Raw genomic sequence first — 25,647 nt, forward strand, 5'->3', positions numbered from 1 at the left:
TTTAAACATCAGAGGGATAAAGTTTCTGATTCTGAAGGGTTCGTTTTCCTCTTGGTTTTCCTCAATCAGAAGTTAAGCCCATCCGACCCCCACAGTAAGCTGGCTCTGGGATTGCTGCCCTGCTACTTGCCCCATGATTTGGGATGCTTGGCTAGAGCAATCTTGATTTGCTCACTGTTTGTTGAGTTCAGTTTTCTTCATGTTAGTTCTTTCTTCCATCTTACGTCTTGAGGCTGTGGCTGTGTGGCAGTGAATTGAATCTTATGAACTTAAAAGAAAATTGTGGCTGGGACCTGGAGAATATTCATCTGTTGCAGAAAATGCTGAAGTCTGAACATGTGAGAATTGAACTAATGAGTTTTCCCCTCATTTCAGCCCCTCAGTCTCTTTTTTTACCATACCTTAATTGCAGTGTTTTTTGACAAAATAATCCTAGCTCCTAAAAAAATTTAAATGTGCATCTTTATTTCATTGCTTGTACTACCTTCTACCAATATAATAAAATAAATTAAGATGATTTACAAAATAATGTGCCTTTCTGTCATCTTCCTGTCAATACATAAGTACTACACCGAAATCTAGCTGATTTCCAAAATGAAAATTCATTACATTTCTGGAAACTTGAACAATCAGCTCCGTGCATTTTAATTAGATTGCCTGTTTTTTCATTTATTACTAATACAGTCCTCTTAACTATGATTTATTTGTTAAACAAAGTGCCATAATCCGTCACTTATTCATCTTAATTTCAGCAAAATTAAAGTAGTCGCCGTTATATTACACCTAATTGCACTTGCAATGAAAAGAACGGAGATGTTAATCAAAATAAATTGAAGATAAACAATAAAATCATTAAATCTTTGCTGCAGTAAGTGTAACTAATCAGTTTTGACTTGAAGCGACCGAACACAAATAATGAATCTGTCAGTGAAGACGCGCTCATTAAATCCAGCCTGGTCCGCCCGGGTCCTGCAGGCAGCGGCAGCCCCGGCCCCGCAGCCCCCGCGCGGCTCCGAGGCAGCGCCGGGCACGGGGGCAGCGGAGCCCGGGCAGGGCTGGGCTGGGCAGGGCAGGTCAGGGCACGGGGACAGCAAAGCCCGGGCAGGGCACGGCTGGGCAGGGCAGGGCCGGGCCGGGCACGGGGGCAGCAGAGCCCGGGCAGGGCAGGGCAGGGCTGGGCAGCGCCGGGCAGGGCAGGGCCGGGCCGGGCAGGGCCGGGCCGGGCCGGGCAGGGCAGGGCCGGTGCCACACACCGCCCTGAGAGCAGGCGAGGGTGCGAACGCCACAGGTACGCAGGGACTCCTGCGAGCACCGCGCCGGCCACACGGAAACATTCTTTGTTTTACTCACCACCAGCAGGGCAGAGATTAGAGAAGGGGGAAAAGGGAAATGAAAGCCAGAAACTCAGAGGTCGGAAGCACTTGGGTTTAAAACTTACTGGAAGTATTAGTTTCATAGCAGATCAATGTAGTTGGCATTGTGTTAAACAATATATGTTAAATAACATGTTTTGCAGTAGTACGAAATACTGATTATAGTCTTCTGCTATCCCCACGGAGTAGGGACAATGCCTGGATTAGCAGCAGAAGCTGTTCATGTCCTCATTGTCTTTCCACCAGTTACCACTTCTGGCCCCACTACCTCATTACAAGGGGCAGAATGGGCACTCGGGTTGTTTCCAAGTATGTTGTTACCCTGGCAAGGAGTCCTGTATCTGAGCAGCCTGGTGAGCTGAGCTAGAGCAATCAGCACTCTCTACTTCAGCTTTTAAATTGTTTATTCAATGATTTCAGTTTCCCCAATGGAGTATTTGTGAGTAATCACTGGTTAGCAGGAATTTACATGGCAAGGAGCAATTTCTCTTAAAATAGTTTTGTGTGATACGCCTTTGTCTGCTCTGAGCCAGCGACTCAGTGCAGATATAAAATACAGCAGTGGTCCTTGCCTTTAGTCACACTCAACAAAGTCATTATTTCTTGAACAGTTATCAGTTCCTAAACAGAAGATACTGTTCTGTATTTTTATGTTTCCCCTCCTTGTATTTTATCAATAATTTTACTTATTTACAAATCTTACTGTGCTTTTTTCTTATAATTTACTTAAGCAATATAATTCAGCTTTAAATGTTGATCAGCACAAAGGATGTCTGCCTGGCTCCTGGGATCAACATAACCAATTAACATTTTACAATGCTAATGCTTTCTCCTGTACTTTAAACAGCGGTCAGTACAAATAAGTGATAGTTTAACAGTTAATATGCTCTAGTTCAAGTATATTTGAGAACTACACACATTTTTAAGCTTATTTTTTACTGTCTCTGGATAAGAAATGGACAAGATAACCCAGAGCTCTCTGAGCAGGGGGTCAGTTTCAGCTCAGTTGTCTTCCTTTTCCTCCTTTTCCTCCTTTTCCTCCTTTTCCTCCTTTTCCTCCTTTCCTTCCTTCCTTCCTTCCTTCCTTCCTTCCTTCCTTCCTTCCTTCCTTCCTTCCTTCCTTCCTTCCTTCCTTCCTTCCTTCCTTCCTTCCTTCCTTCCTTCCTTCCTTCCTTCCTTCCTTCCTTCCTTCCTTCCTTCCTTCCTTCCTTCCTTCCTTCCTTCCTTCCGTCCTTCCTTCCGTCCTCCCTCCCTCTACAGTTCACCCTTGAATCACACCAAAAGACAATAATGATGGACAACAACCCCCCAAACTCAGGGTTGGATGACTGCTAAGCAATTTTTTCCCTCTGTTTTTCTCATACTAGTGTGATTTGATATCTGTGAATAATTAGCCTTAATTTTTTTAATAAAAAGTCTAGCTGATGGACCTTTTTGTTTCTGTTCTGCATTTTTCCAGCATTTATAATGTTTAACATGGGATTTGACATCTCTCAAGGTGCTCATTTGGAATGATTTATATGGGCTTTGTTAGTTCAGTGGCAGGTGGGTAATTCTAGAAATTAAATATTACCTGGTTTTTATTGATATAACTATAAGCACTTAACAGAAGTAGTAAACATTACTATTCCTAATTTCTAGGAAAGGTAATAAAAACATAAACTGGAAAGTGGCTAGCAGGACAGGAACCGGGTAATGATAAAAAATTACCAAAAGGATGGACCTGATCCTTCATTAGCCAAAAACTCCTAGAGACTGCAGTCAAAATCTGCCTTGAATGAAAATGATCAAGGGCTTTGGAGCTGTGGCCTGTATAAAGTTAATCTGAGAATCTTATTCCAGTTGCTTTCAGCAGGCCTGTAAAAATTATTCTCCAATACAAGTGGCACCAATCGGAGCCCATGTTGGGAAGCCTTGCAGAGGAGCTCAGGATTGAAGGGCCCTGGCAGTGAACCCCTCTCCTGTGTGGCAGTGAACCCCTCTCCTCCCTGGCAGTGAACCCCTCTCCTGCCTGGCAGTGAACCCCTCTCCTGCCTGGCAGTGGCTGCCCCGGGCCACAGGCACAGCCCCCGGGGGATGCACAAGGTCGCTTTCCTTCACTGGTGCTCCACCTTTGCTGCAGGCAGAACACTGCCATGTTCAGGTTTCTCCATGTATTGCCTTCTGCTCGCTCGATATTCCAACTACCCTTTGGGGGCTTTTTTGTTTGTTTGTTTGTTACTGTAAAGTGTTTTGGACATTCTTCAAGTGAAATACATTTTCAAAGCAGAAGCATTGACCATAGATGGTGAGAAGCTGAATGGCATGCACTACGTTTACAGTGATTCAAGAGAGAGTGGGGGAAGACTGCAGAGCAGGAAAGAGGGCAGGAATTCTGTTTGGTCCCGTTTTGAACAGCAGATGATCTACGAAGACATTTCAAGAACACAAAGTGAGATTTCACTTTCACAAACAGGAGAAGACAGGTTCAGAATAAATAAGTGGATCTGACAATTGGGAACATTGGGATGATAGCTGAATCTGTTTGACGGGGGATTACACCAAAATAAGACTGGATTGGAAGGGGGAGAAGGCAGTAAAAATATAATTCCGCTAAATATCTTCAGAGACTTGGAGATGTGATGTCAGGATGAAGGATAAGTGTAGAAATTATTATAGAGGCAACTGAAGAACCATGAAAAGACAAGGTCAGGGAAATCAAGAAAGACAAGATGTCAAAATCTGGAATTCAGTCAAAAATTCTGAATGATGAAATGTAAAGGCGGACAAAATTGGAATAGTATTTCTCAGCTATAACAGAGAAGTCTGTGCTGTGCACAGATCAGCCTGCCTTGGGTATTCACCTCTTAGAGAGAAGGTTTGCGTGCATGTAACACAATTCTCATTCTAGATCTCTAACCCCATCCCACAGCCAGACTCACTGCCTTGTGCTCATGGCTTGTGCAGCACCCCGGTTTGTGGGCAGCAAGTGACTCCAGAGAGCAGCACAACTGCTCCATCAACTCTGACACAAGGTAGCTAAGGGTTGGAAACAGAGGAGTTTCTCTAGAAATACAAGCATATTCAACTGTATCAGAATGTAATTTTGAGCATAACAATGTAACATTATAAACTTGACAAAGAAATAGAATTAACTTGATTCCCAGGACCTCTCAGTTATGGAAAATTATGCAGACTTGAGAAATATGTACTTTCTCAAAAAACACTGCAGGCTCCATTTCCCCAAAAGTCTTTCAGAATTTGGTAGGCTTTATTTCATTAATCTATCAGACTTAATACTGTTTTTTCCATTTTCTGTTTCTATGGTCACTGTATAACATCCTTAGGTTTCTTTCCAATCGTTTTTGGTTATCTAATAGATAGCCAAGCTAATGCAAGAACATCAGTCTCCTAAAGGTTCACCTCACAAACCACAGAATTTTGCCAGTTTGCTGATTCTGGAAACATTTTAGTCTAGGTAATGTTCAAACTGCAATTTTCTTAATTGTGAAAAACAGTGTATTCTACAGCAACCCAGGAGAATATAAAACGCCTCACTCTATCAGTAGCCTATGTGACCCAGTGGCCTGTTCCCAGAAAAGATGAGTCCTATCAGAACACTCCGAATGTCTCCCAGGGAAAACCCTCCTCAGCTCCAGGTACTTGGGACACGGCTCATTTCTCCCCCCATGCGCAGGAGTTGGCAGTAGTTCATATCCTACAAGGACACTGAGCTGCCACCCCTACAGAGAGAAAAAGGCACTTGCAGAGAGGGATGAATCCCCCATTTGGGGCAGGATCCCAGGCCATGAGGGCTGTCTGTCTGTCTGTCTGTCTGTGTGTCTGCCCCAGGACCAGGCTGGCCAGTGAGCCCAGAGAGCCCTGGCTCAGGGCAGGCCCCCCACGCCCCCAGCACACGCGTGCCTTACGTTTACTTCTCACTCTGCTGCTGGTGTCCCAGGAGACCATTTCTCGCTGGAAATGAGCACATTTTAAACACTGAAACAGCTTTGCAGATTTGGAGGTCACTATACTGGAGGGCTAGAGATGTCCTTTCAGAACAGGCCTCTGAATTCTGATCACATCGTTCTAACTTAGGAGATGGGCAATTTGGTTTTAACGAGTTTATATTTCTTATGTATATGGATCTCTGTGTTGTCATTTCCAGATTACCCTTCATACCTTTTAGGGGATAAATGCTTTGTACTTTACTATGTGTACTGATTTTAATCAGATTGTCTGTTCTTGTTGTAATTCAGAAATTTCTGTTTGAAATCCCCTTAGAATTTATTTATTTACTTTCCAGTCTTAGGAGCCTATTTTTAATTAATTAATGAATTTGTTCCAGTACATCTTTTATTTCCTGTGTTTGACAAAACCTCTTCTATATTACATAACACAAGAAAATTTAGTATGTCTATTTTACCCTAAACTCTGTGTGGAAATGCTAATGCAAACAAGTCATTTACCTTCGTTTCAGTGTCACTGTATTCTCATTAGTTTTCTTACTTTTCTACCAAATAGCCCACTGGACTTATAAAATGTCTTACAGGCTTGCTGGTTCTTAATACTTGAAAAAAATCTTATTTTCATGTCAGGCTATCTGCTCCTCAAATCCTCTGTCATCCTTCTAATCTCCACTGGGTATCTTAGCCACTGTGCTTTATCCCTATTGACTTCACAAGTTATAATTTTACCTTCAGAAAAAGCCATGTTTGCCCATACAACCTCGGTGAACCTTCCTGCAGCCCCATGGCTTGTTTTTGCTTGTCAGCGTCCGTGTTTGTTTGGGATTATGCGTGCCTTCTGCTACCCTGTTATGGTTGCTCAAGTAGCCTCCATGCTGAGTCGAAGGATTTTAATTTCCTCACTTCTGACTTTAGGGTCTTTTTAACTAGCTTCCTCATTTTTTGTACAATCTCTCCCCTGAGGATGTTGAAGTTAATTATATTGTGGTCACTATTACTTAGTGGTTCAGCTTTACTTACTTTATAAACTAACTCCTGTGTATTACTTGAGAGGCTTTTCTTGACTTAGTTCTTTATAGCTCTACGATTAAAACAACTAACATATGTATCAAAACATTTTTTTAACATCCTACAGGACTAACTGGAAAGTCTAGGAAAAGGTGAGTACTTACAGGGGAATTAATAACAAGGACCAAGAGCATTAACCCTGGTGAAATACCACCCAGTCTTCATTAACTGTAAGAGCAGGACAAATCAAACCACATTTAACGATGGCTCCATTTAGAGGCAGCAGGACAGGACCATACTGGTATCCCCACCTTATAATTTTAAATTATACCACAAAAGTGTCAGAGCTAGACGCAAAAGAGCATTTCCAGCAGGATGTTATCCCCATTTTAGAGAAAAGAAGCATATTTGCTGGCTTGCAGTAGTGCCTATTTAAAGTTTCTCTATTGAATTCAGAGGAGATTGGTATTTGCTAGCTGATGGTATCACCTCATTATACCTTGATCATGTATAGTTGCAGTAATTACACAAATAAAATTGACTTTTTGTGAAGTATAAAGTATCAGTGTCTAGGTAAGTGCACTTTGGGTTGTGTTTGGTTTTTACCCCCCAAAATATAATGGGATCATTAGCATCAAAGAACTAATTAAAGCAACATTTAGAAATAAAGCACCACTCTTTTTTTTTTTCTTAAACAATGCCTACAGGTTCAGAAGAAAGCTATCCTGTACTGTGATACTGAAGAATAATGCTACATGTTTTAAAAAATTAAGTAAACTACAGACACCAACAACGACAATATTAAGACAACCTCCAAGTTAGTATCAAGAATCTCTGAATTCTTAATATGACCAAGCTTCTTCCCCCACCAGGTACAGGACATCTCATTTGAACTTCTTGGACAAAATGGGAGTACAAACAAGAATGGACAGATCTGGAACTCACTTACCCCAGTTTCAATCAGGGCTAACATTACTGATGTCTTCTGAACACCAAAGCAGGAAAGTCAGTAAAAGAAATTTGTAGGCCATCAACTTCATTTTATATATTTAAGCTCAGAACAGTTACTGCCTGCTTAGCACTAGCTGCTGCCAGAAAGGTAAGCTGGAATGTCATGCTTCAGCAATCATATGGAATTACACTCATAGAAAATGAGTATAAATTACATAAGACTCAGACCCTTACTATTCAATCACTGTTATGCTTTTGAAGATTATAGAAATTTAAATATTTTACCGATTTTCTACATAGCAACATGAACTAAATCTTGATTTTAACATTATACAGTTCAATTTTGATACCAACACATACCTTCCCATTGTTCAAACAACCAGCTTACATTACAGAAGTGCCACTTGATGTTTTCTTAATAACAATTTAAAAATAATAGTTTATGACAACATGTTGTCTGATGACAACTTAATAAGTAGTGAGCCATCAATAGTTATCATGTTCCCCCATCCTGTGGCAGAAAGGATAAGTGATTCCTCCTTAGAAAAGCAGTGAAGCTGACACTGCTAGTGGTCTTTTGATTTATGGTGATTGTAGTGATTACATTTGAAGCTTGGCTCAAAATATGCTTTAATTTTACATCAAAAAGTTCTTTTAATTGCTACTAGAAACTCTGAAATTAGGATCCCATCAACTCTGTGAGATGGGGAAAACAGAAAGAAAATAACACTGCCTGCACCAATGCTTCATACCAAGATTTTATTATTCTTATTTCTAGAATGAGTGCAACAAAATATAACACCATATTTCAAATAATAAACATCACCAAGTCAGAAACGCTGCATTTTATAAATTCCTTGTTCTTTTGTTCATTCATTCATTTGTTCACACCTTCCCTTCTTACTTCTTCTTTTATCTCTTTCTTTTTCCTTGCCTCCCTTTCATGCTGCTACCAGCTTAAGCCGGGCACTACTGTACAAGAGTTTAGTATTATCTGAAGTAAGTACTTCCCTCTGCTCCTACAACTTATGTCTTGCTGTTCTGGATTTCTCCTAAGAATCCTTGTTCTTCCAGGCTCATTAGTAACTTAGAGGGACTTGAATGTAGCAGTCTGATTTACATCAGTGATCTTATTCCTTTCAGCTCAGGAGGGTTATCTTTTCTGTGACAAAGGCTATCACAGATATGAATAACTATTTTCATACTGGGCTTTTTTTCGTCTGGCTGGAATCACACCATCATAGATTTTGCCTCATAAATCTGACTTCACTTTATAGAGCAATAACGGTACAGTCAGCACTCTGCCATCACAGCAAGGTGAACAGAGAAGAGTAACTTAGGTCAGTTGCTTCTTTATTATTGGCAGATGAAATAGTGTCTTCAACAGCTTCAGAGCAAGAAGCAGGCAGGCAGTGTTTGTGCTGGGGAGGCAGAGCCGTTCCAAGAAGCCAGAGCCAGAGGATTTTTGCAACATGCAAGGATGGGTCTGTAAGCCCCAGAGTAAAGCAAACCACTGAGTAGCAACCTACTGTTACTACCTACCTAGCGTTAATTTAAAGCTGCTTGGGCGAAAATGTGGAGAATGAAATATGTGTGAGACAGTATCAGGTAGCAGAAACACAAGAGTTCTCCTAATTCTGGTAGACTGCAGGAAGAGGAGGATACACACTGTAAAGCCTATTCCAACTAGTTAAAACTGCATTTAAAAAAAATTTGGGACCAATGCTGCAGAATTTTGTCTGTTCCTTTGAAAGATGGGCATTTCCTGTTTTTCAAAAGATTTGAGTGTTTCACCAGTTTTCTTTACCTCTCCTATGCTTTTTCTTTATTTCACCTCGCGGTGTCTTTGGTAACACGCACAGGTATGTTTATGGTGAGCTGGATATATTTTGGGTGCAAAACTCCTGTTATAGGCTAGTGAGTGCTCTGAGGTGAAGGTGAAGGTAAAGGTAAAAGCCTAACATGTTTATAGCAGGAAGAATTTCTGAAATTAGAGAAGGCTGTGTTAGATGATAAGGCAAACAGATCCAGCAAGGTGAGAACACAAGTGATTATGGGGAAGATGCTGGCAGGAGACAGTGTAAAAGTGGTCTCTGCACACACCAAATGTGAAACAACCAAAAAAACGAGTCCACTCTTTTACCATAATATTTTTCTAAGCACTGACTTCCTGATGCCAAATGGGCTACTTCTCTCTTATGCAAACAATGGAATCAGTAAAGGGAAAAAACCCAATTTTTTCTGACAGAAAAATCACTGCACAGTTAAAGACAAAACCCAGATAGTTCTCATAGACTTTTTGCTAGTTTCCCCCTAAAATTAAATAACCAATTCTGTTAATCATAAGAGATTCTGATGAGGAAGATGTCTGTTGAGAGACAGTAGCACAGGGAAATGTTTGCCATATTTAGATCTCCTTTCATTAAAAATGAAGAGGCCATTTCAGGTCAATCATCTTGAGCTCTTTTCTTTAGGGGAATGACTCTCCAGCATGGCTCATTACATTAAAGGATTTCACAGGCCTGAGTTATAGCTATTGGTATAATCACAGGTATCAGAAATAAGAATAGTTATTTCTTATTTCTTTGTGAATGGAAAATGAAAAGGTCATTCAGTGTATGGTACTTCAAACACTTGAAAGGGAAAGTATTTTACTGCTTGCTTAGCTTTTAAGAGGAAGCCTACAGAGGGTAGAAGCAACGACAGGTAGACTGAGAGGAATACTGAGAAATTGTCTTAACAGCCAGCTATCAGGTTAGGAAAGCTAAACCCTGATAGAATCAGTTCTGGCCAGGGATGTCAGGGGCATCCAGAAAAGCACTTCTAGGTACATTGATAATAGGAAGAACAGGGAAAAAGTGGGTGCTTTGAGGAAGGGGATGGGGGACCTGGTTACTCAGGACATGGAGAAGGCTGAGATACTCAGTGATGGCTTTGCCTTGATCTTCACTGGCACATCTTCTGTCCACACTGCCCACACTGCAGAGGCAAAGGCAGGGCCTGGGAGAAGATCAGGTTTGAGACCATCTAAAGAACCTGAAGGCACACAAGCTGATGGAACTGAGATACACCCACAGGTCCTGAGAGAACTGGCGGATGATGTTGCTGGGCCACTACCCATTGGATTTCAGGAGCCAGGGCAATCCAGCCATGTTCCCCCTGGTGGGAAGGCAGGATGAGCAGTCTCACCTCTGTGCTGGGCAGCACCATGGAGCAAACCTCTTGGAAACTGCTGAGGCATGTGGAAAATCAGGCAATGATTGGTGACAGTCAACATGGAGCTGTGGTCAATGGCTCGGCTCCATACCCAAGGGCAGCCCAGTGCCTGATCCCACAAAAGCTGCTGTTTTGAAGCAGCATCTGTGGCTGAGAAAACTCATTAATTTATTGGAGGCTGTGAGAGACTTCTACACATTTCCACATTCTTACACTCTTCCTTAAACATCTCCTAGCATTCAGTTCTGGAGACAGAATGCTTTTGATTTAACTCTTTGGTTATGTTTTTGTAACTGAATTTTGATGGGGGTTTCGCCCCTTTTTTGGCTTTGATGTTTTCTTCTGTATTTTCTAAAGATCCGTTTCAGTCCATGCAGTTACAGATTATTGTTTCTTAACTTGTAATGGAAAACTAGTCACTGTAACCTATTTCCATCCCTACAAACAGGTACATAGGCTGATTTCAACATCTCTCTTGTTTCAGGGCATAAACGAATGTCTCTGAGGGTAACCAGCTATCCTAACAATGCCTGATGAATCCCAGTCTGGGAGCATTAAGAACAGGCTTTTTTCTCAAGTAACATATGTGAACACTTCTGGAGGCTGTTTGCCATGACCTGATCCATAACTCATGAGGCTCATTGTTTGATAACAACAAGAATTACAAAATTAAGGTTGATTAAATAACTTCTGCTTCACATCTAAAAAATACCTTTAAAAGGCTTTTCATTGGTTTCTAATACTCATCCTAATATTCATCCACTGACAAATTAGGAAAAACGTACATGAACATTATAATCAATATTAGTCAGATAGTAGGATATTCTCTTCCAAGGCATAACCTTTCAGATGAAGCTTTACTATTGATCTCTACAGTCAGCATTTTTTCCCTTGCCATTCTCATTGGCTGAAATGTAGCAGGGAGAATGTCCCCAGTAAATTCAGGTTACATTGTGCTTCAGCAGGGTTGTCACGGTGGAGCAGAAACAGTAACTGTGTTCTCATGTACATCTGATGCTGTGAGTGTGTTATATACTAAAATACAGGCTCAGCCACATTCACCAAATCCATCCTAGAGCATCAGACCTCTATTTCTAAGGCATTGAACTTAAATGCTCAGGTCAATCTGGAAGCATCCTAAGGCTTTCACCAAGCTTTTAATTCCTGGATTATTTTCTTCTGCCTGAAGTTTCCCTTCTGCTTCCCTTTTGTTTGCTACTAATGCTTCATCTCTTCTGGGAGGGTGATTCACAGTTAATCAGCTCATCTATTCTGAGCCACTCACACCCAGGGCTCCGTGGCCAGGCCAGCAGGCATCGCTGGAACCCCTCGCGCTCCTCGGGGGCTTTGCTGTCCCTGCTGGCCTGTCACTGGGACACAATTACATCAACCATGGGGCCAGCTGCAAACGGGGGGGCATCGACAGTTGCAGAAAATGGGATTTGGGGTATCTAATGAGCAGCTTAGTTACATGAATACATCAGGTAAAGAAGGGGGAAAAAAGTTCTGGGCTGAATGCATACTTCCCAACCGCTCCCCTTCTCTGGCAGAGGGTTTAAATTGTTCATTTGAACCACCCAGCCTTTTATTCCTTAGTATGTCCAGTTTAAAAACAATGAAATATAAACCAGTCTACTACTCTTGCATACATGTCCCCATTAAATATTTACTACATCTGTTCATATTAATAAGTTTACCTTTAAATCTTTGAAAAGCTCAGTACACAAAACAGACCAAAACTAAAATTGTGAGTAGCTCTTAAATTTAATGTCAATTCATGTTCCAAAAAAAGAACATGTGATGAAATGTAAGAGTGATGAAATGTAAGAAATTCTGTTAGCCGCTCCTAAAATGCTGGGGTTTCCACATAGTTATTTTTCACTGCATCAGCATTGTGTTTACCAGCTTCCTTATTTTTTAACTCATTACTGACCATAGGGTTTTTTTGCTTTTGCAACCGATTTTAACAATATTTCTGTATATTCACCACCATTTGATGGTTATATGTGCAACCCTTCGTGCACTGTTTAAAGGGTTAGAATATCCTGTTGGAACACAGTAATTTTGGTTACAAAGCTACTTTACATGGATATGGGGATGACTGAAGGAGACAGGGAACAAACAACGACTCAGGGCTGGGGACAGGTCTATCCACAGCACAGAACAGGGCAGGGCTCAATGCTGGGGTCTGAGCTTACACATGGCTGCTGTGGCAGAGGCTGTGGGTGGAACCTGTGGTGGAAGCACCTCATCTCAAGTACTCAAATTAGTACCAGAAACACTCCTCCTCATCTCCCCAAACATGTCTTTGACTTACTGTAACTGTGAATAATCTTCCAGGACTTTTTGCATAGTGTTTAACACGTTTTAAATTTATTATTTGAATGAGGGTGGTATGATTTTTTCCTACCCAGGCTCTCTGGGGAGCAAATGGGATATTAAAGGATCTCAGATGGGATATACTCTCTCCCATCTTTCTAGCTGACTAAGTTCTTCAGCCAAGCACTTGGTGTCCACAAGGATTTGCACTTTAGACGCCTTTTAAAGACAAATTTTCAATTCTTTCATTCCTCACTGCAGATCATCCTCAACTCTAAATAAAGTTTAAAATTTCTACATTATACTAGAAATCCTCCAAACCTTCCTGAAAACTTCCTGTAAATCATGTTTAATTAAAGAGTTGGGTACCTGTTTGTTCCTGTTTGCTGACTCCAACATGGCACGTTTCAAAAGCTGTCTATCTGTGATTTCTGAGTCAATGTAAGACATGTTCTCAGCAGACTGCATTCCTTTTCTGAGAAATCTCCAGTCCCCTTTATAACCTTGCTTGGCCTTGAGATTCTCTCTAGTCATGTTTTACTGTTTTTTCAGCCAGTTTGGTCTCTGCGCCCACAGTGCACAATGTTCTGTCGGAGAACAGGCACCTCTCTCAGTCCATCCCTCTTCCTCTTTCCTTTGACTTCTGCAATTCTTGGACATCGAATACCTGTTCTGGCCTGAGACTCCGGCCTGTGCCCATGGGCACGGCTCCCCTCTGCACGGGGGTTTCCAAGATGGAAAGGCAGTCCTGCTCCTCATCTGGCCTGGATATCAGTGGATATTCAGGGCTCGGGATCAGGCAGTGACGCGGTTTGGCCCCGTCAGTCCCGGCCTGGCACTGCTGTTCCGTGTCACTCCAGGCCGCTCTTCAGCTGCTAAACGCGGCGGGGCAGCTGAGGAGGCCAGAAAGGAGCGGGGCCTGCCCTGCCTGACCCCCCTGAGGGGAGCGGGGCCCGTCCCGCCGCGGAGTTCCAGGCTGAATCCCCCTGAAGGGAGCGGGGCCCGTCCCGCCGCGGGGCTCCCGCCTGAATCCCCCTGAGGGAAGCGGGGCCACTCCGCATTGCCATTGCCGACCCCCGGCGCTCCCGGCCACAGTCACAGAGATACAGGATAGGTCGGGTAGGAAGGGACTTTTTGGGGCATCTGGCCCAACCTCCCTGTCCAGACAGTCATGAGAACACATGGTAGAGGACTGTGTCCTGACGGTTCTGCAATATTCCCCTGAGGGAGACTCCACATCCTCTCGGGACAAACTGTTCCCGTGCTCGGGCACTCGCGCAGAGAAGGAATTCTGCCTCGTTTTCGGGTGGAACTTGCTGTGCATCAGTTCCTGCCCGTTGCCGGGTTTCCTGTGGCTCAGCACCACGAGCAGAGCCCGGTCCTTTCCCTGCCGGTTGCCCCAGACAGGGACACACCGCCCGCCCCGGGCCCCGCCGCACTACAGCTCCCGGCAACCTCCGCGCCGTGACTCGGCCGGGGCGCCGCGGCGCGGGCCGGGATGGAGTGAGGGGCGAGCGGCGGACAGAGCGCGGCCCTGCGGCCCCCGCCCGTGTCTCGCTCCGCCCCGGGTCTATGCGGCCCCCCGGAGACCATGGGATCCAGGATCAAGTGAGTGCCCTCCGCAGCTCTCCAGCCCCGCTTCAGGCCCTCGGGAGAGCGAGAAGGGGACTGACTTCCCCGCCCTCCCTCCGCTCCGTGTGAGGCCGCGCGGGCGGGACCCCGGCCGAGCCCGTGGGCCTCGGCTTGGGCGAGAAGGAGAGGGAGAAGGAAGGGGAGAGAGCGCTCCCTGCCCCGCCGGCCGGAGGGACGGGCAGGACGGGCCGTCCGAGCCCAACTCCGGGCGGGACCCCGGCGGGACCCTCCGGCCCTGCCCCAGGAGAGGGGCCAGAGCCGACCCTGCCTCACTCCGAGCCCGCTGCCCCTCCCGCTCTCCGGGCCGGGCGGGGAGCGCAGTGCAATGTTATCGGTGCAGGCCCGAGGGAGGGCGGGGGTGCTGCGTTGGGAACATCTTCATTGCCAGCACAGCCGACGCCTGTTCGGGGGTGTGGAGGGGTCGAGAGAGTACACATTTCTTTGCCCAGAGTGTGCTGACGGAAGGACTACAGTCTGGCTAGGAGATAGCCAAAGTGCATTAGCAAAGGGGTCTGGGGGAAAGAGTGATGCAAGTGATTGATGTGCTGGGCCTGCAGATCCATGCCCTCAATGTTGTTTTTTTTTTTTAAATTCTCATAAAATTGGTGGTTGATTTATTGGTAAACCTCGTTGATATGTTTGATATATTCACTTTAAAAGTCTCAGTTTGTTCGTGTGCCATTCCAGGAAAATTCAGTTCCTTGGACACAGGTAGAGGTGTAATAAAGTTATTGCCAAGCAGGGAGTGCTGGCATCTGTGTGTGTGAAAGGGTTACAGAGTGGAGAGACCCAGGTAGATCCTGTTTCATTCAGCAAGTGTGGTTGACACTTATTTTTCCTTCTTGAACACAGTGTTCTTCAGGATTACATTGGGCTTTAACTTTTCACTTGTTTTCTTTAACTTGAATACAAGACTGGAGGGGACAGAATTTGTGTGATGACACATCTTCATGTTCCCAAGCCCATAGGCTGGATAGATGAAAACACGTCTCTTCAGCTGGGTGTTTTAGGAAAATGTAAGTGGATAATGAGTGTTTGTAATGATAGCACTGTGGCAATTGGTTGGTTCCAGAAAGGAATGAACCTTCCTTCCTTCCTTAAGCATACTGTGGGTATGAGTTTTGCACCTTTTTGGAGTATGTGTTCTCAGCTGTTGCTGCAGAGAAATGAAAGCCTGAGAAACTGGTTAAACTCTTACAGTCAAATACAGGTAGAATTGAAAACTGTACGTATTTTGGCAGCAGAGCAGAGTGTATCTCTGACTTGCACCTTCAGACCCTGCAGCAGTCACCCTTGCTTGGATCACTTCAAGGTTATGATCCAAAATTACTTGTTATGATGACCTTATCTTAAATTTTTTAAGGGGTTGATGCTTACTTTAAGTGCAGTTTGTTTTGTGGTGCACGCTGAATCCACAGGCTGGGTTTGCCATCTTTGGGTGTGTGGTTGCTGAGTGGGGCTTTGAGTAGACTTTGCTAAATGAGAATGTCAGGCAGGTGAGATGCTCCAACTAGAAACTGGTGCCAGGGAGATGTAGCTGTTGGAAACACTTAGTGCAGCCAGTGGAGTTAAGGACTTTTTCTGTGCTAAGTCTTTTGGTGTGAACTTGTCTTTCCCAATCACCAGAGTAGCAAAGGTAATAAAGAGGTAATAAACCCAGGTAAACATTGCTTTTCATTCTTCTTGGACTTTGTGAGAAAGCATTTTGTCTACTGAGTGATTAAGCAACTTTGCCTTGAGCAACACATAATAAACTGCTTTTTTTTCCACTTTGGACAGAACACTGTGCCTGAGTAGTGTAAGGACAAAATTTCAAGACAGTCTTAAAATATATAGAGTGAGAGAGAGCCTGTCTGAGTAAGAGGCTTTTCTGGTCTGCCTTTCTGAGCTGGATGTTTAATCCAGCAAGGACTTTAATGTTGGTAAGTAACTTCCTTATTGGGACAGGTTGGAAGTGTGAATGGGAGATGTGTTTGTGTACTGGGTAGGGTGAGGCACATCTGCTTTAGGGGTGTCACCAGTGTGTGCTGGAGCCCCAGTAAACATCCAGCAGTCTGATCCCTTGCTTCCTGCAGTAGATTGATAACTGAGGGATATTGAACTGCTTGGCACAGGATCCCTTGTGTGCACTGTGATAGACTCTGCATGAAACCTGGGCATATCTGTCAGTTAGATTTCTGATGGGTGTATAATAATGAGTCATTTGAGTGAAAGATTGCTTAGAGAAAAGTATCAGTAGCTGCATCAGACTGAAGTGAAAGAAATCAAGGAATTGCCAGCAGTCCTGTAAGCTTTTGGCTTCTGTGTAGCTGCAGGCAAAAAAAAAAGCTCCATTGAGTGTTGTGCTGGGTTAATCCTGTGTTGGGGCACGTCTCAGGGAGCGTGCCAGGCACTCTGTGCCAGCCAGGTGAGGCAGCACAGGAGCCTTGTTAAACCTGCTCCCGAGCCTCTGAACTCCATCTTACGCGACAGAAAGGATTTCTTATTTATTTCTATAAAGTAATGTGTCAATATCAGTCTGTTCAGCAGAATGGCATTGCACTGTCATGCAGTTGGCATGTCCCTTTCCAGAGGTGGTTCTGTTTCACTGGTGGCACAATAGAGGCCAAGTGTACCTCTGAGAAACCTTTCAGAGATTTAACAGAACATTTGTTATGTACTAAGATGAAATACTATCTCCCCAGGGAATACCAGGCAAAAAAGTTAAATATATGGAAATTAATCAAGGCTTTGGTTATAGTTTCTGAATTGAATTAGTGATTACAGGTTTCTGCTAATAATTTACTTTCTGCAAGAGTTGAGCAACTAAGTCTTGTTACAGGACAACTAATTATCAGGCAATGTCAGACTCTTCTCTTATGCCTCAGTTCTTCAGCAGAATGATACTTTTTGTCATAAGTGCTATTGCATTTTCCTATGCGTACCAAAAATGCTGCTGACAGAATTGAAATAGGCTGTAGATATGTAAAGTCTGTACTTCCAGCCATCCAGCTTCGGAGAAGGGCTTGGTTTAATTTTATTCTGAGTAAATCTCTTACAGTTTGGTAAAACTACATTTTTTGATCATAAAAGGTGCATAAATATCTTATTTGAAATATCTTATTTCAGTGTAAAATTGAATTTCATATGGATTGCTTTGAAACTGATGTTATTTCTAGATCAGAGATTTGAAGTAATTCATACAATTAGCATTTATCACAGAAGTATTATTTTCTCATATAGCTCCTTCCTAAGTTAGAGTTTACAGAGAAGTATTTCATTTCCTTCTGAAATAACCTACTTCTCAAATAAGTGAGGTACTGTGTCTCGTTGTACCTCTGTGTCCTGTGTATTTTTAAAATTGCATCCAATTGTTCACTTGGAAAGCGACCGTGGGTCCGTAGGCGATTGTTGGGAGGAGGGAGCTTGGTGTGTGTTGGAGGCTCTGTGCTGTGGAGGATGGCTGGGCTTTCTGTGCAGTGCCCAGGTGACACTGCACTACAGAATACACATTTCTGACCCTGATTATGCTGTATTTGCAAACTGTATGAAGTCTCATAGTGAGTTGTTTCCTTAATGCCTCTGAAAAGTTATAAAATAGCCACAATCCAACAATGACTTCATTCTCATACTGAGGTGTTGGTTGTTGAATGCAGCCTTTAATACTGAATTTCTCACTTGGGAAGGCTACTTTAATTTTACTGTTCATAGAAATAAATGGACATTTGTCATGGAAAATTAAAATACAAAATGTGGTGTCTTTTTGTCTGAAAGATTTGGAATATAGTCTGTGCTCCTGCCAGCTCTGTTACCCGGTGCTTTCACTTAAGAATTTGAACATGGGTTCTAACATAATACTAAAAAGGTGTTTGTTGTTTTAACCATTAGCTATAAAAATATAAAGTTTATAAACTTTTAATTAAGGAAACAGGGTGCTAAAAATAGAGACATAAACAAGGAGGGTATGATAAGGCTGCCCAGCAATGTGTATAAAGGAAAAATACATTTCTGGTGCTCTGTGGGAGTGGTTCCATCCTCACCCCACAGTGTGGCTGTAGGAATGGAGCTAAAGCCCAGTATTTGCAGTATTTCCCCCAGTATTTGCAGGTTATGGGCTGCAACTTGAGTAGCACAGTGAGAATTGTGCAAGTTTACTTTTATATTGCACAATAACAGCCGACTTTGGATTTCTCATAACTTATGAGTGTAGTTTTCTGAAAAAACAGCTACTTAAGACAAATCAGTTGGGAACTGGCGGCAAATTAAATTACCATTAATTGAGTTGTGAACCATTGTTGCTCCTGAGAGGTGCTCTGTAAAACCGAGGAGTGTGATCCTGTGCTACTGAAAGCAGTGGTAGCTTTTCTGTCCGTTTAAATAGGTGTGGGGTTTGGCTTAGAGCCACTTGAGTTAGGCTGAGTGGGCCTGTGGCACGGTTAGAAATGTTTTCCTTAATCCTTTTGGTGTTAAAGTAGGATTAAAAATAATAGAAATTCTCTGAAGAGTTAAGCTGAACTCCTCGACATGCTTCTATGTTTGGTTTGAATTGTTGGGTAAGATGAGTTTAATTTTTAAATTATCATTCAGTTAGGAATTTTAGTATATGTATTTATGGACTTTGTCATTATTTTTGTCCTTAGCTGTAAGGAAGTTACAAAATTCACAAGTAAGTTACACCACAGCAATTTTCTAATGTTAGTTTGCATTAACACATAGGAGACAATATTATCACTCTACAAGCAGCTGTGAATTTGGAACAGTAATTATGCAATTTTGATTCTTGATTTTAGCCAGAAAGTCTAAGAATAAAGTGTCACATGTTCAGACCTGCAAAATCCTTATTTCAGGATTTCAGCCTTTTTAATCTCATAAAAAATATCTGGAGTAGCTGAAATTGTTAGTCAGGAATAAAGTAAAAATATTCTTGCATATATAATCACCTGCTGCCTTTGCATGCTCATTATGAGATGTAATTCCAGAGCATCACTTAGAGAGTTAAATTAGTAAGAATTGGAAATATACACTAAATTGTTTGTTTGTTTTGTAGTAATATCATTAACTTTTTACTTTTACTACCAGTGTATTTATAACTCTTGAGCAAAGTAAATCTCTTTCCTCAAGCATAATTTACATCTTCTAGCTCAATTTGGTATGGTTTTTGATTGTCACACTTATTTCCATGCATCTGGCAAATTTCTGGAGTTAAGACTGGAGTCTCATGAGACCAACCCTCGTGCATTTGTAATATTCTCCAGCATGGCCTTTTTTTGGCAGAGAGCTAGAAATATTTTGACAGGTATTAAAAAGGGGCACTGTCTTCATCCTAAATACAGCCTCTTAAGTTTTTCAGTAGTGTGTGCAGAAAGTGATTTTGCCTCCTCTTGACTGCATCTACTTTTTTTTTCCTCTTTTCCTGGGCAAATAGATGTCACGAAGTTGAACCCAAGGGTCACAGTAATGAAAATGTGAATCTGGATGCTGCTTGTTCAGTGGACAGTGTGACTTTTCAGTTGGGTGAAAAGTTCCCAATCCCTTTTTTTTTCCTGGAAAAATCCCTGTATTGAGCACCTTCCAAAGGTCTGATGAGAAATCATTCGGGGCTGTAAAGCAAGGAATGGAGATTCTCTGGTTGGTATTGTGCTGTGTGCATGCTGAGAGCCCTTTCTGACTGCCTCACTGCAAGTGCGCTTCAACCAAACGCTGTGTGCTAAATACCTTCTCTTGTTTCAGACAAAATCCAGAAACTACCTTTGAGGTGTATGCAGAGGTGACGCACTCAGGAGTCAGTTGCCTTGGGAAAGGTACTGTTTGCACTTTTCTACCTCTTCATTGGCTACAACTGTTCTTAAGAGCCATGTATTGTGAGATAATGCAATACATTTAGCATTATGCTGTTCTAGCTCTTAAAAATATCTTAATTACTTGTTCTGTGGAATCTTTTACAATTAGGACTAAAAATTAGAGATTTATGTTTCTGTACCTGATTGTGGATAATTTTCAGGTTTCTTTGACTGTTTTGTCTCTTTTTGTCTTTTAAAATAGAAATAACTCTTTTCTTGATTAGGTTGAAAAAGTAAGTGCTTTTGAAGATTGGTATTTGCTGCTCATGTAAAAAGGGTAGTTCTAAACCAAAAAAATACTCTTGAAACATCTTGTTTGGAATTTGTTTTTACTTCCTCTTTCTTATTTGTCTACAGAAGTATTTTTATTTGCTCCCAGAGTTTTCCCTTTGATCAAATGACTTTATCTGGAAATTAGGCACAGATGCAGCTTATGATTTGGTTAACTGTTTTTACCATTGTTATCAAGTCATAATTACACAAGTATTTTTCTGTAATATTATTTTTGATAAGTATTCCTATGTTTATGGTAGAGAAGTCCCATAACTCCTGAAACCAACATGTAAGTACATTTGGGAATTTTTGATTGCACTTTTATCTCACCTGAGGAACTTGAACAAATAAGCAGGAAAAGCAAAGGTTGAAATTCATAATGCCAAAATTTAGTTCAAGGTACTGCTATGAGGGTTCAGTCTCTAGAATGGCACAAAAAGGAAGTTCATAACAATTAAATTATTATGATTAGTCAGCATGTACTGAAGTAGTATTTCTTTTGTCTTTTATTAAACAATCATGTGTGTGTGGTAGATATGGTGTAATGAACCAATAGAAAGGATTTCTCTATTTTATTGACTGGAAAGCCATTTATCTCTTTTTATATCTGTATTTGTTACAGTCTGTGAAAGTCAAATAGCTGCAAGTCCTTCCTTGCCTGCCAAGGCCTCCATAGGAGTTGTAGCTGGAATACAGTTTTGGCTTGTCCTACTGCTCTGTGCCATCACAAGTATTTGATGTAACTGCAGGAGCCCTTTTAATAACTGGTCTTTGTTTCTGCACATCTGACCTGGATTCTAGTGCCAGAAAATCTGAACAAATTTGACCATAAACATTACATTGTACAGTACTAGTGTCTGGGTATAATCTTCTCTTTGAAGTTTGTTTGCATCCCCCTGGAGGGATTAATTCCCTGCTGAGGGAAGGTGGGTTAAAAAGCACGGAAACTACTTTACAGGTTTTTAATTGGAGAATTTAGTATACATTTTGTTCTATAAACCAACTGATTCTGTGGGAGTTTCACTTAGTTGTGTTTTTAGGTTTGTTGTATGCACTTGTAGGTGCAAAATCTTAAGAAATTCTTTTTAGAGAGTAAAAAAAGAATTTTAATAATTGTTTTTACTAGCCGTATATTTTGAAGTTACTCTCTCTGAAAAATCTTTTAGGAGATTTTTCCCAACCGATTTTTTTATACTTAAGAGGTGTTCTTTATTCTCAGAAGCCTTAGATTTGTGTATACCCAAATATTTTGTCCTTCTGTTCTGAATGAAAGTTGTGTTGTTCAGTGTCAGCTGTATACTGTATCCCAGGCAGATCACCATTCCAGAAATACACACCTAGAAACCTCCGTGTAATCTGGGTCCATGTTTTGGCTGTCTGTTCTGTGCCAAAACCCTAAGAATACAGATTAAGTTTTCTTTTTTTTGCAGTTGGGGAATGTATGTTATAGGGCAAGGAGCAGCTTACTGTTGAGAAAAGTAAAATGCATAAAAGTTGTGTAAGAAGCAGATAGTCAGGCAGGATTGAAACTATTTCTCCCTGTTTGATTGGTCCCCAAATTAACTAAGGCAGCTGGTTTTGAAGTTTGTGTCTAGTATAATAGTGATACTGAAAATGCTCCTAATTCTGGTACCGGTCTTCTGCCTTGGTCTTGAGGAGAAAGAATGACTCCAATCTGTCACTGCTGTGGTGTAGGGGATTGCCTGGCTTGTGCCATGGTTCAACTTGCCTCCATTTTGTTACTCAAGAATTAGTGTAGCTGTCACGCATTAACCCCAGCTGGCAGCTCAGCCCCACGCAGCCACCCACTCCCCCAGCCATGGTGGGATGGGAGAGCAAATCGGGAAAGTGAGAAAGCAGCAAAGGATGTTTCCATGTGACTGTCAAGTATCAACTGAAATTTTAAGCTTTAATGTATTTCAAAGTTCACAGTCAACTGCAGAAGAGAAAAATCTGTTCTGCATTCCACAAAAGCCACGGATAAAGCAGCCCAAGTTCAATGGAGGGCTGCAGAGGTGGTGAGTGAGCTGCAGCACTTCAGTGTGAGGAGACAGGAGTGCAGGGCTGCTGCAGCCTGGAGGAGGCATTCCCTGCTATGGGTACATACATGGGTATATATGTGGGTATTATATATGGGTATATATGTGGGTATATACGTGGGTATATATATGGGTATATATGTGGGTATTATATATGGGTATATATATGGGTATATATATATGGGTATATATATGGGTATATATGTGGGTATTATATATGGGTATATATATGGGTATATATGTGGGTATTATATATGGGTATATATATGGGTATATGTATGTTGTATATATGTGGGTATTATATATGGGTATATATATGGGTATATATGTGGGTATTATATATGGGTATATATATGGGTATATATATATGGGTATATATATGGGTATATATGTGGGTATATGTATTTCGTATATATGAGGGTATATATGTGGGTATTATATATGGGTATATATGTGGGTATATATATGGGTATATATATGGGTATATATGTGGGTATTATATATGGGTACATTTATGGGTATATACGTGGATATTATATATGGGTATATATGGATATATATATGGGTATATATATGTTGTATATATGAGGGTATATATGTGGGTATTATATATGGGTATATATGTGGGTATATATGTGGGCATATATATGGGTATATATATGGGTATATATGTGGGTATATATATTGGTATATATATGGGTATATATGTGGGTATATATATTGGTATATATATGGGTATATGTATGAGTATTCTCTGGGAGGTTCATACCCATCAGGATGGGGTGTCCAGGCTTGCCACAGGGGAACAAGGGGCAGTGACAGGCTGGATCAAGAGATGTTCTCAGTGAATATGGGGAACCTGTTCACCACGAGGAGTTGAGTATTACACCAGGTCACTCAAGAGCTGTTGTGCATCTCCATCCTTGGAGGTTTTCAAGACCAAACTGCTTCAAAACCATGAAGAACCCAGTCTGACCTCACACCTGGCCTGTGTTCGAGCAGGAGTTTGGACTAGAGCCCTCCCAAGGCTCCTTCCTGCCTCAGTTATCCTGTGATCCTAAGATTTGGTTCATAGAAGTGTAAGCTTCAGGATCATCTGGGGAATATTTTGTACACTTAATAAGGTACAAAGAGAAAAATGTCATTGAAACCAAAGAAGTTGAAAAAGCAAACATTGTTTTATTCCAGTCCAGGCGGAACTTTGCTAAACCACAGTGAAATGTGTGAACTGAGACTGGAAATGATCACTGGATCAGCTTCCTGTGCTCTCACTGTCCTTTCCCCTCAAGATTGTTTAGAAATAATAATCATCTGTGCTCAGCATTGTGTATTTTTGGTACATGAAACCTTTGGTAGATTATACAATTCCAGCATTCGGTTGTATTTAAAGGTGTTTTTTGTGCTTTTCTTTGTTGAATTCACAAGTCTTACTTGGAAACTTACAGATCTTTCCTACTTAAGTAAATGTGACGTCTTTTTTTTTTTTGAGAATTGTTAAGCAGGATGGCTTCAACTCTGACTGGCCACATGAAGATGAGTATTTCTTATTAAAAATATATTTCCTTAGGAGAAGACGACACCAAACCATTTTTTTGCCTAATGGTGTTTCAATGGAAGCTGGTAATTCCCCTTTCTGAGAGTACATGTATTTGTCCTGTTCTTTCTTTTATTACCAATGTACCTATAAAAGCTTTTCTTGATGTCCTTGGCCAGATTTACTTCTGGCAGGGCTTTAGCTTTCCTAACCTGATGCCTGGCTGTTGAAGCAGTTCCTCTGCATTCCTTCCAGGCCATGTTTCCCTGCTTCCACCCTCTGGAAGCTGCCTGTTGGTGTTTAGTTTGTCCAGGAGCTCCTTGTTCATCCTTAGAGGCCTCCTCTTTGTAGGGATGCTTTGCTCTGGAGCCTCCTCGCCAAAAGTGAGGAGCTGCAAACGAGAACAGAGCTTGTGTTTTTACAGTGACAGGACAGGGAATTTGTCTAGGGAGAAATCTGTGTTGTGTGTGTCAGGTATAAGTATGTCGAGCATAGGAACTTTGCAATTCTAATGCTTCTCACCAGCTCCCACACATTTACTTTCAGAAAAAGAGGGAAAAATAGCCATGGTTTTGTTGTAAAAATGAAATATTTCAGGGAAAATATTGGCTCAAAGTAAAACTGATAAGTTTTGTGTCTCTGGTGCATGATCTTCTGTCATGCATTGAAATTGTTACATGATGTTGATAATTAAAAGCTTTTTATGAAATGCAGCTATTTTACTGGATTTCTTTTCCTATTTTTAATCTCTGTGTAAAGGAAGGAAAAAAGCATTTTATAAGATTGTGATTTTTGTATTTGTTGCGGCATTTCATAATAATGAAACTTCACAGAAGCTGAGATAGTAAATGACAAAGAACTTTTATTGTTTCTTTTACAGAAGAGAACTGCTTAAGCTCACTTAAGCACTCCTAGATAGCCAGTTCTGTGCTATTGACACATTGTAGAGAAGTGCATTGCAACTCTTTCCTGTGTTTTTCATCTCAGCCAGGAGATTGTTTTGTGCTGGTTTTTTGAGATGCAGAAGTAGAAAGGATCTCCTAGCAAATTTAGTTTAAATACCTTTATAAAGAAAGTGAAAGCTTACTACTTGTGAAATTTTTCTTTTAACTTTCAAAGCACTTTATGATCTTAAAACTGCTGCAGATCATTCATCAAAAATAGGATGTGACAAATTTAAGGCTGTTGCTGGACTTCAGCCAAAGATTCTCTCTTGTTAGAAAGGGCTGTGAGGAGAATTGTAGTCTGACTGTCAAACTGTTCATATAGCAAAAGAGAATTTGTTAGTCTAAAGTAACCGATCAAAATAGTCTCTGAAGTGAGAGCATTTGAAAGTAAATGCTCACAAGAGTAAAACACCCCCTACACCCCTGTCTGGGAGGACGTACCATGCTTTTGTGTGGGGTTTTTGTGTTCTTGCCAAAGCAGACATTATAAAAGTATGTCAAATCTGTAGCTTTACCATGTAGTGTGCCAAAAGGCCTTTCTCTCCAAGGACCTCATCTTTCATCTTTTTGTGAGTGTAGCATAAATTCT

The 25,647-nt window shown here is 41.5% G+C and overlaps 1 protein-coding gene across 10 annotated transcripts in view; it reads left to right on the top strand.

Moving 5' to 3' along the window:
* Nucleotides 1–14,225: 14,225 nt before the first annotated feature.
* The window catches only part of DENND1A (DENN domain containing 1A), a 150,537-nt gene continuing 139,115 nt past the window's right edge, over nt 14,226–25,647 (top strand). For 3 of the 10 annotated variants that reach the window (XR_010442262.1, XM_064728005.1, XM_064728006.1), the window contains exons 1-2: nt 14,226–14,422; nt 20,156–20,226. Coding sequence is in view for 9 of the 10 variants with exons in the window: in XM_064728005.1 (XP_064584075.1) it covers nt 14,406–14,422; nt 20,156–20,226 (88 nt within the window). In the remaining variant the exon portion in view is untranslated. The remainder of the gene's footprint in view (nt 14,423–20,155; nt 20,227–25,647) is intronic. The other 7 variants (XM_064727998.1, XM_064727999.1, XM_064728002.1 and 4 more) reach the window with 5 other exon arrangements.

The sequence above is a fragment of the Zonotrichia leucophrys genome, chromosome 17, assembly GCF_028769735.1.
Source record: "Zonotrichia leucophrys gambelii isolate GWCS_2022_RI chromosome 17, RI_Zleu_2.0, whole genome shotgun sequence".
Classification (NCBI taxonomy): domain Eukaryota; kingdom Metazoa; phylum Chordata; class Aves; order Passeriformes; family Passerellidae; genus Zonotrichia; species Zonotrichia leucophrys.